This window comes from Mastomys coucha, unplaced genomic scaffold (genome assembly GCF_008632895.1).
Source record: "Mastomys coucha isolate ucsf_1 unplaced genomic scaffold, UCSF_Mcou_1 pScaffold21, whole genome shotgun sequence".
NCBI classification, from domain to species: Eukaryota; Metazoa; Chordata; class Mammalia; order Rodentia; family Muridae; genus Mastomys; species Mastomys coucha.
The window spans coordinates 14,036,968-14,047,215 of record NW_022196904.1 but is presented as its reverse complement, the minus strand read 5'-3'; the positions used below and the strand labels follow the sequence as shown (position 1 = coordinate 14,047,215).

The 10,248-nt window shown below is 45.0% G+C and overlaps 1 protein-coding gene across 2 annotated transcripts in view; it reads left to right on the top strand.

Moving 5' to 3' along the window:
* The first annotated feature begins 552 nt into the window (after positions 1–552).
* Sae1 (SUMO1 activating enzyme subunit 1) overlaps positions 553–10,248 on the top strand; it is a 54,578-nt gene continuing 44,882 nt past the window's right edge. Inside the window, exons 1-2 of one of the 2 annotated variants that reach the window (XM_031385441.1) lie at positions 553–752; positions 6,941–7,052. In XM_031385441.1, the coding sequence (XP_031241301.1) occupies positions 652–752; positions 6,941–7,052 (213 nt within the window). In that variant the 5' untranslated portion in view covers positions 553–651. The remainder of the gene's footprint in view (positions 753–6,940; positions 7,053–10,248) is intronic. The other variant, XM_031385440.1, reaches the window with a different exon arrangement.

Genomic DNA, 10,248 nt, shown 5'->3' with positions numbered 1-10,248 from the left:
ATTGTTCCTGCATTAGTTTCCCAAGAGTGAGCCTAAATGTACTGCTTTGGGAGCTGGAGAGATGGCTCAGAGGTTAAGGGCACTGTCTCCTCTAGAGGTCCTGAGTTCAATTCCCAGCCACCACATGGTGGCTCATAACCATTATAGTGAGGTCTGATGCCCTCTTCTGACCTGCAGGCACACATGAAGGCAGAATGCTGTATATATAATAAATATGTCTAAAACAAACATGTCTAGTTTTCTTTAGTGCCCCCCCCAATGGGTAATGTCCTATGTGGACAGGTTGTTATTTTAAAGTAGTATCTCTATTTCACCACACCATCGACGCTGGAATCCCCGTGAAAAGTCGATAAACATCAGACCAGCTTCATAAATGACCGCGTGGACAGCCTCGAGGAATCAAAACACCCGCCACTTTTTTTTCTTTCTTTCTTTCTTTCTTTTTCCTCTTCGGGATTGATTGGCGTCTCCGTCACGTGATCCGGGCAGGAGCGGGCCTTGGAGGCTTGGGCAACCACGTGGTCTCCCGCAAAGCACGGAGGCGGCACCGCGCAGGCGCGGCTGTCTGCGCAGGCGCAAGCGCGTCCCCCGTGCACGGGTCTCTGCTGGCGGTTAGCGAGAGCGGGAGCTGAGGAGGTGGAAGCCGGCGCCATGGTAGAGAAGGAGGAGGCCGGCGGCGGCGGCATCAGCGAGGAGGAGGCGGCGCAGTATGACCGACAGATCCGCCTGTGGGGACTGGAGGCTCAGAAGCGGTGAGAGGCGCCGCCGGCCCCGGCCGGGGTGTGGGCCCTGAGGGAGCGGGTGCGGCCCTGTTGTAGATCGGAGTCCGGATTGATGCCAGGTTTTCTAGTGCCTCAGAATGGACGAATGGAGGGTGTTTCTGCAAAGTATGGGAGGTGGAGATGTCTTCTGTGTAGTAGTGCGGGTGTCCTCGGGGGAAGGCAGGGGACAGGGAGGATTCGAACTCGAGACTCCTTCGGTGCCAGTACCTGGTAATGGTGGGATTTAGGTGACGCTTTTAGGGTGTAAGAGGGGTGTAAAGTGTGTGGGGCGGGCTGAGCTCATTAATTTCTACCTAGTGGGAACCTGTGTTGGACGCCCTGGGAACTTGGCAAACCCCACAGGCTCCTCTTGAGAGCAAGTCCTGACTGACAAAGGGATTCCTGGAGAGGAGCAGTGTGGCCGAATTTATTGAGCACACAGCCACAAATGCCGTTTTGGGTTTGTTTTTCCCCTTCCCCCAAGACCAGGTTTCTCTCTGTACCTCTGGCTGTCTTGGGACTCGCTCTGTAGACCGTACTGGCTTCAAACTCAGTGATCCGCCTGCTTCTGCCTCCGGAATGAGTACTGGGATTAAAGAGGCACGCGCCAGCACGCCTGGCTTCCTTCACATTTGCAAGTTGTACTTTGTGGGGGCATGGTTGTTCGTGTTTTAAATTCTGGTACTCTGGAGGCAGAGGCAGGAGTATCTCTGTGAATTCGAGGTTTGTCTGATCTACGTAGTTCCCGGACGGCCAGGGCTACCACAGTGAGACCTTGTCTCAAATCAAAACAAACTCCAAAGTTGTTTTTATAGCTTAGGCTGGCTTTGAACTAGCAGAGACCTTCTTTCGAGTGCTGGGATAAATACATGCACCATCACCCATTGGCTCCTTAAGTGTGTTTTGGGGGAAAGGTTTTAGAATTTTATGTATTGACTTCTGTGTATGTTTTCCCGTGGTGTTGATGTGGATGCCAAAGGACAACTTTGTGCAGTCAGTTCTCTTCTTTCACCTTTATGTAGATTCTGAGGTCTGAACTCAGGTTGCCAGGTGTCCCCCAGGTATTTGAGACAAGCACTTTACTTGGTGAGGCATCTTGCTTCCCTGAGCATTTTTATTGAACAAAATAGGCTTCTTCCCAACTTGAAGCTTATGTTCTGTGTGGACTGAGGGCAGTTTTCTTAAGGGTAGTGGCATGCACGTGACATTGCAGCACTTATGAGGCTGAGGGTGGAGGAGTGAGCTCAAACCTAATCTTCAGTACAGTGTGAGCTTAATACCATTGTGAGATATACAGGGACATCTTACCTTAAAAACCAAAATACTGCCAGGCGTGGTGATCCAAGCCTTGATTCAATCAGAGGCAGGTTAGGTCTACGGAACCACCTCAATCAAACCAGAAAACTGTACATTGGTGAGGTGGCTCACACTTGTAATCCCAGTATTCAGGAGGCTGAGGAGGGAGGCACCATATAAGCAAGATGTGTTAGTGCATGTCTGTAATCTTAGCCCTCAAAAGTGCAGGAAAATCAGAAGTTCAAGGCCTTGGCATGGTGGCATACACTTTTATTCCCAGTGAGCAGTGAGCCACGTGGTCTACATGATTAGATCCTTACTTTTAAAGGGGGAGGGCTAGAGGTGGGAGCTGGAGAGCAGCTCTTGGAAGTAGGCTCAGATTTCATTAGTAGCCTCATCCTCGAGATGGCTCACAACCACCTGTAACTCCGGTTGCAGGGAATCTGAAATCCTCGTCTGGCCTCTGTGGGCACTGCATACATGTGCTACACATACTCAGCTGTGCACACATATACAGTTTCTGAAGAAAAAAAGGAAATGAATATACTTTTTTTTTTTTTTCGAGACAGGGTTTCTCTGTATAGCCTTGGCTGTCCTGGAACTCACTCTGTAGATCAGGCTGGCCTCGAACTCAGAAATCTGCCTGCCTCTGCCTCCCAAATGCTGGGACTAAAGGCGTGCACCACCACCGCCCAGCGTTAATATTTTTGTTTTTGAAGAAAGAAACAAGGTCTTGTTTTGTTCTTCCTGGGTTCAAGTGATGATCTTTCAGCCTCAGCTTCCAACATAGTGGAACTGTATGTGCTTGCTTGCTTGCTTGCTTCCTTGTGGGTGCTGTTGAGTTTTATAGGTGAGAAGTGATGATCACGTGGCTAAGGTATAGGTTGGGCAAGTGGAAGAATGTGTATGGTGTGCATATTTTTTTCAACTCAAATAATGTGCCTCAGACAAACTTCATTGACTACAATATTGCCAAGGTGTACGCTTCTGTATAATTTTTATGCTCATGTACTTAATGTAGGGTTGAATCCTGGAAGGGGAATTGCTACTTCAGAGAATATAAATAATAGCTACTTCATTAAGTGTTGTGTGCCAGGTAGTGTTTTAAGCCTTTTTCATATAATTGAGCAGTAAGTAAGCTATGGTCTCTGGGGCCCTGGCATGTGTGGTTAAGATTAAAACATGATACTCATTTTTTGATTGCTGCTCACCCTCCTGAGCAGTTGGGATGACCTGCACCATTAGGATCATTAGAGACTTTAAATATTGCTGCTGCAAGGAAAGTTCTGGAGGGGTCATTCTCCCTTGAGTGTGCCATGGTAGGAAAGGCCCCTGAGGTTGGCAAGCTTGCTCAGCGGGTAAAGGTGTTTTTGCTGCAAAGCCTGACAACATGATTTCAGTCTCAGGGACCTAAACAGTGGAAGAACAGAATGGATTCCTGAATTCCCTCTGACCTCCTCATATGTACATGCATACATCCATACAAAATAAAAAATGTAATAAAGAAGTTACAGAGAAAGGCTGTATGTTAATTATTTTCTTGTTGCTGTGGTTTGTTTTGAGTGTACAATCTATACAGACACAGCGGCAAGGATGTTGGGAAACTGGTGGAATTGCATCTAGTCAACAAACAGGTGAACAGTTGGTGCTCTGTTGTTCCCTGCTGTCCTTTAAAACTTTATTATTTTGTTTGTTTTGAGACCGGGTCTAGGAAGTAGTTATGTAGAACAGGCGGGTCTTGAACTCACAGAGACCCACCTGCTACTGCTGCCTCCTGAGTGCTGGGAATTTTATTCATTATTGAATGTCTGTGACAGGTGGTATATATCTGAGCAAGATGTATGGAGGTCAGGGGACAACTTTGTGGACTTGGTTCTCATTAACTTTCTGTAGCTTCTGAGAATGGAACTCATGTCCTCAGGCTTGCATCGTCAGTCAGTGTTTATATAATAAACACTGTCATAGAACATACCCAGAGTGTGTGCATATGGTGATTCTAAATCTGATGAAGTTGACAATGAATATTAACCACCTTGGGCTCTGAGGAAATTGGGGTGGGGGAGTTTGAATGGGTCAGAGAGGAAGTGTGTTTTTTTGTTTTTTTCGAGACAGGGTTTCTCTGTGTAGCCCTGGCTGTCCTGGAACTCACTCTGTAGACCAGGCTGGCCTCGAACTCAGAAATCTGCCTGTCTCTGCCTCCCTAGTGCTGGGACTAAAGGCGTGTGCCACCACGCCCGGTGAGGAAGTGTGTTTATTAAGGGGTGTGGGATGTTCTGATTTTGAAGTCTTGGTGAGTAGTAGTTTGATAATAGGTGGTAAAGCTAGTAAAGTAGTACAGACAAGTCCTCCACAACTAACAATGAGCTGTAGATCTTACCAGCTGGGGATGCAGTGCAGCTGCTGGCCTTCCTTGCGTGCATGAAGCCCTAGGTTTGATCCTGGTATCAAATACATTAGGCAAGAAGGTACACACTGGAGATAGAGGCAGGAGGGTCAAAATTCAAGGCTATCCTCTGCTACATAGTTTTAGGGCCACCTAGTATGCATGAGACCAAGTCTCAAACAATTCTTTTTGAGAATGGGTGCTGAAAAAAATCCAGATTCAAGTGTATGACTAGCTAGGCTTTTTATAATGAAGGTGGTGGAGTTTAAGAGAAGTTGACTAAGTCTGTCTTAACACTGTTTCTTACATGCCAGGTATTACTTCAGAATCTAGATGATGCTTTTGTTTGTGGTCCTGACAGGCTTGGAACTCAGTTCAAAGACCAGGGTGTCTTCAATTTTGCTGTAATCCTCCTGCATTATCTGCCTTTTTGTTTGTTTGTTTGTTTGTGTTTTGGTTGTTCAAGACAGGGTTTCTCCTGTAGCCCTGGCTGTCCTGGAACTTACTCTGTAGTCCAGGTTGGCCTTCAGAGATCTGTCACCTGCTTCTGCCTCTTTAGTGCTGGGATTAAAGATGTGTACTGCTTCTACCACCTGGCTTATATATTAGCTTTTAAATTTTTTCTTTTGAGAGTATTAATTTCTACTACATAGCCATAAAGTTGGCTTTCATATGAACCAGTGCGGTGTGTATCATCGTGCCTTGCTGAGGTTTTTTTTTTCCCTCCATCTTTTAGAAGGGTCTCATAGCCCAGGTTGACTTCAAGCAAAGAATGACCTTGAGCTTCTGACCCAAGTGCTTGGCATTATAGGATGCCCCACCATGTCCAGCTTTATTTTGTTTTTAGCTTTAGAATTATCTAGAACTATAACTGGCCTCAAACTTCCCATCCTTCTTCCTTAGGATTTTAGGTATGCACCCCAGCACCTGACAGCCATTGGGCTTACTAAAGACTCTTAATGGAACTCTAAGCAAGCACTCACTCATCTTTGGAGTCATTTTGGAGAAGAGCCCTATGTTCTCCAGGTGCTTTGTTTTTGTTTTTTGTCTTATTTTTCTTTATAGAGATCAAAACAATCCCCCTACCTGTTGTTTTTGTTGTACTCAGGTTGACCTCAAACTTACTATGTTGCAGAGCATGACTCTGAACCTACCCCCTTATCCTGTGTCCACCTCTTCCAGTGCTGAGATTGCAGGTGTGCACCCACACCTTCTTATGCGTCCATGTGTTTGGTTTACATGCTCCAGATTAAATAATGCTCCTCTTGCCAAGCTGGGGTTATAGTTCATTGGTAAAGCACTTCCTTGCTCTTACTGGAGCCCCTGAGTTCAGTTCCCAATACCATAATAAATAAATTGCCTTTTTCAGCAGCTCTTTGGTATACTAGTCTGAGTGGGTGTGCACACATAACCACTCCAGTCTTCAATTAACTGTGACAGCATCTCCCCATGGATTCTAGTACCCCTACTCTCCTGAGTCCTCATCCCATGCCCCCCATTTTCATACTTCACATTCGTCCTTTCTGCACCACTTTGTGGCTTCTTTGTTTTTGCTGTCTCTGAAAATGGTCAAGCCTGGCATCCCCCTTTCTCTTTTCTTTTTCTTTTTTTCTGAAACATGGCTTTTTGTGTAACAACCCAGGCTGTCCTAGAACTTGCTTTGTAGACCGAGCTGGTCTCTAACTCACAGAGATCTGCCTGCCTCTTGCCTCCCAAATATCCCTTCTTGAGCTTGTGTGTTTTCTATAGTTGAAATGCTTTCGTTTCAATTATCTGTATGTTGATTGGTTGTTTATTTCATTTTGGTTAAAAAATCACCTTCTCTGGGTTTCTTTCTTTTTGGTTTTTCGAGACAGGGTTTCTCTGTGTAGCCCTGGCTGTCCTGAAACTCACTCTGTAGACCAGGCTGGCCTCGAACTCAGAAATCTGCCTGCCTCTGCCCAACAAGTGCTGGGATTAAAGGTGTGCGCCACCATTGCCCGACTCTGGGTTTCTTTTTGTTGTTCAGACAAGGTCTTTGTAATCCAGCGTGAATGTGAAATTTCTGAGATCTGTCTTGTCTCAGTTTCCCAGCCGTTCAGATTACAGATATACTCCTTCAGGAAGGTTTTCATCATTACCACTAGTCTGTTTAAAATTGCATCTTCCTTTGTCCTCTTTTTTCATTTATTTTGTGGTTCTGGGGATCCATGCAGGACCTCATCCATGCAAGGCAAGTATTCTGCCGACTGAGCTATATCCCCTGCCCCATCATCTGGTCTTACGCTTGAAGAGCTGCTTTCTTTGCTCTGAACATTGTCGAGAGGATGTACAGTATGTGTTCCATAAAGAAGTAATTTTCTATGCAGAAGTGTTTGGGGCCAATTTTCTGCATCTGAAGGTTCAGTGGTGGTTCTGTGGTGCATATAGTGAAAATGAAGTTTTCTTTTTTTTACTGTCCTGTGATTGAACAAGTCCCACTATTTGGGGTCATCAGATTAACATAACATTTGTTTCACAGGCTTCGAGCTTCCCGCGTGCTGATTGTTGGCATGAAAGGACTTGGGGCTGAAATTGCCAAGAATCTTATCCTGGCAGGAGTAAAAGGGCTCACCATGCTGGACCACGAACAGGTATGTGCCATCTGATTGCCCTGTTTCCCCTCAAGAGGCAGTGCTGTGAGTACTGCTGGGCAAATCCAGGTTCAGTGGCACTGTAGGTGGGAGACTGAGGCCTGGATGGAGGTTTATGCGATTACATAGCCTTCAACTCCTGAGCTGCTGATTCTGAAGGTCTAGAGTGATTCAGGAATGGGAACATACAGAATATATCTCAGTTCAATGTGATGGCACATACCTATAATCCCAACACTCAGGAGATTGAGGCAGGACTATAAATTCAAGCCTAGCTTTTGCTACATAATGAGGGTCCTAAAAAAGTCACAGTGAATGGGACTGGAGAGATGGCTCAGCAGTTAAGAGCACTGACTGCTCTTCTGAAGGTCCTGAGTTCAAATCCCAGCAACCACATGGTGGCTCACAACCATCCATAATGAGGTCTGACACCCTCTTCGGGAGTGTCTGGAGACAGCTACAGTGTACATATAATAAATAAATAAATCTTTAAAAAAAAAGAAAAGAAATCCCAACACTCACATGGCAGCCTACAACTGTCTAACTCCAAGATCTGACATTTTCACAGACATAACATGTAGGCAAAACACCAGTGCATACAAAATAAAGGTATATAAATTAAAAAAATTTTTAGAAATAGTCAAAATAATCTTGTAGATGGCTTACTATCATTTCTTTGAAAAATTTTGAATCAGAGAAGGTATATAGACTGCATATACAGAGAACAGTGAGCATCCATTATTAAACTATGCATCATATAGAGATACCACAGCAGTACCCAGTTTATGTACAGCTTTCTCTGGCCTGTCTTACTTTTAGGGTGGAAGTGTTTGTTTATATATTTTTCAAGCCTCACTGACATGTAATTTTTCTAGTAGTTTTTTTGTTTTGTTTTGTTTTTTTGTTTTTTCAAGACAGGGTTTCTCTGTGTAGCCCTGGCTGTCCTGGAACTCACTCTGTAGACCAGGCTGGCCTCGAACTCAGAAATCCGCCTGCCTCTGCCTCCCAAGTGCTGGGATTAAAGGCATGCGCCACCACCGCCTGGCTTTTCTAGTAGTTTTTTATTTTATTTGCTTGCTTCTTGGTCTTTTGAGGCAGGATCTCACTGTGTAGTTCAGGCTGCAGTGGGACTTGGAGTGTAGCCTCAAACCTATGAGACTTTGTGTCAAAAGACTAAAACTTTCTACTGTAATATGAAGAAAGCCATGAGCTTTACTTGTTCAGTGCCATAACTTTTGTTTGTTTGTTAGTTTCTTAGATTTTCTCACTAGTTCCTGACCGCCCTGGAACTTGCTATGTAGGCCACTCTGGTCTTGAACTAACAGAGATCTACCTGCCTCTACCTCCTGAGTGCTGGGATTAAAGGCAGAGGCATATGATCCTCCATGCCTGGCAGGGTTGGCTATGTAGGGATTGGCTGGGAGCTTTCTGTGTAGACCACACTGATCTCAAACTCACAGAGATCAGCCTGCCCTCTGCATTCATAGTGCTAAGATTAAAAGAATATGCTGTTGATTCTGGCATTTTTATTGCTATTGAGATAGGATTTCAGTTAGCTCAAGCTAACTGAATAGGTAAAGGTGACCTTGAACTCTTGATCTTGCCTCTATTTCCCCAGTGCTGTTATTACAGGCATGAGCCACCACACTATTTATGAAGCACTGGTGGTCAAGCCTAGGGCTTCGTTGCTTGTTAGACAGATATTATTCCCAACTAGGCTATATCCCCATCTAAAAATTGATTAAGTTAAACCTAAGAGGAAAGTGGTATGGTGATACATACCTGTAATCCCAGAGGGTACCTGTACCCTCTAGAGGCAGGAGCACATCTGGAGGAGGATTAGTACATGTGCCACCAAGCATTTATCTGGCTGTGGGGCTCTAGTGGTTCTATTGCATACCAGATGTGTGAGGTGGCTCTGATGCCATGTCAGAAGAGTGCTAAGGGCTGCCAAGTGTTGGGAGGCATGGGCTGATTTTCTTTCTCTACTCACTTGGAGGGCCACAGTGCCTTCTCCTCAAGTGTCCTCAACCTACACTGTAGAGAACCTGGGCAGTGATACAAATATAAAAACACTCTAGGGTTGGAGTTAGGTATGGTTTATAAGGGACTTTCTGTAGCCTAGTGCTACTTAGCTTAACTAGCCCAACTTCCAGATAAATAATACACTGTGCTTTTCCTTCTGCAATTTCCCAAAGAAATTATACCATTGGAGGAAGAGGTGTAAAATAGTTTAGAAGGCTGTGGAATCATGTGGACTTGGCTGTAATCCCAGCTTCTACAGTTGGCCAATGGACTTCTTAGACTTTGTTTTCACTTAGATGAGGGTTTTATTGCCTGCCCCTTAGCATTTTGTTTAGTGTATATTCACACATCTTAGAGCACATCCTGGTGACCCTGAAGTCTGCTGTGCACTGAATAAAAGGATGCTTACAGTCTGGTTGTCATTTTCAAAGCACTGTCCAGAAGCCAGTCTGGCCTCTTTAACTCAGACTGTGACAACAAAGACTTGAGAGGTTTCCTAGGGTTCTGATCTGAGTTGAGGTGTTTGTTAAGTTGAAAGACAGCTTTGGGGGCTGGTGAGATGGCTCAGCGGGTAAGAGCACTGACTACTCTTCCAAAGGTCCTGAGTTCAAATCCCAGCAACCACATGGTGGCTCACAACCACCCGTAATGAGATCTGACTCCCTCTTCTGAAGTGTCTGAAAGCAGCAACTGTGTACTTATTTTTGGGCTGGCGAGATGGCTCAGTGGGTAAGAGCACTGACTGTTCTTCCAATGGTTCTGAGTTCAAATCCCAGCAACCACATGGTGGCTCACAACCACCCATAGTGAGATCTGACGCCCTCTTCTGGCGAGTCTGAAGATAGCTATAGTGTACTGTGTATAATAATAAATAGATTTAAAAAAAGAGAAGAAAGAAAGACAGCTTTGGCAAGGGATTTTTTTTTTTTTTTAAGTACACTGTAGCTGTTTTCAGACACACCAGAAGAGGGCATCCAATCCAATCTCATTACAGATGGTTATCAGCCACTGTGTGGTTGCTGGGATTTGAACTCAGGACCTCCGGAAGAGCAGTCAGTGCTCTTAACCACTGAGCTATCTCTCCAGCTCTTGCTCTGCCCTGGCAAGGTATCTTTTAAGGGGGTCTGTTAGAGGCCTCTAGGTGAATATTCTTTTTTTTTTTTTTTTTTTT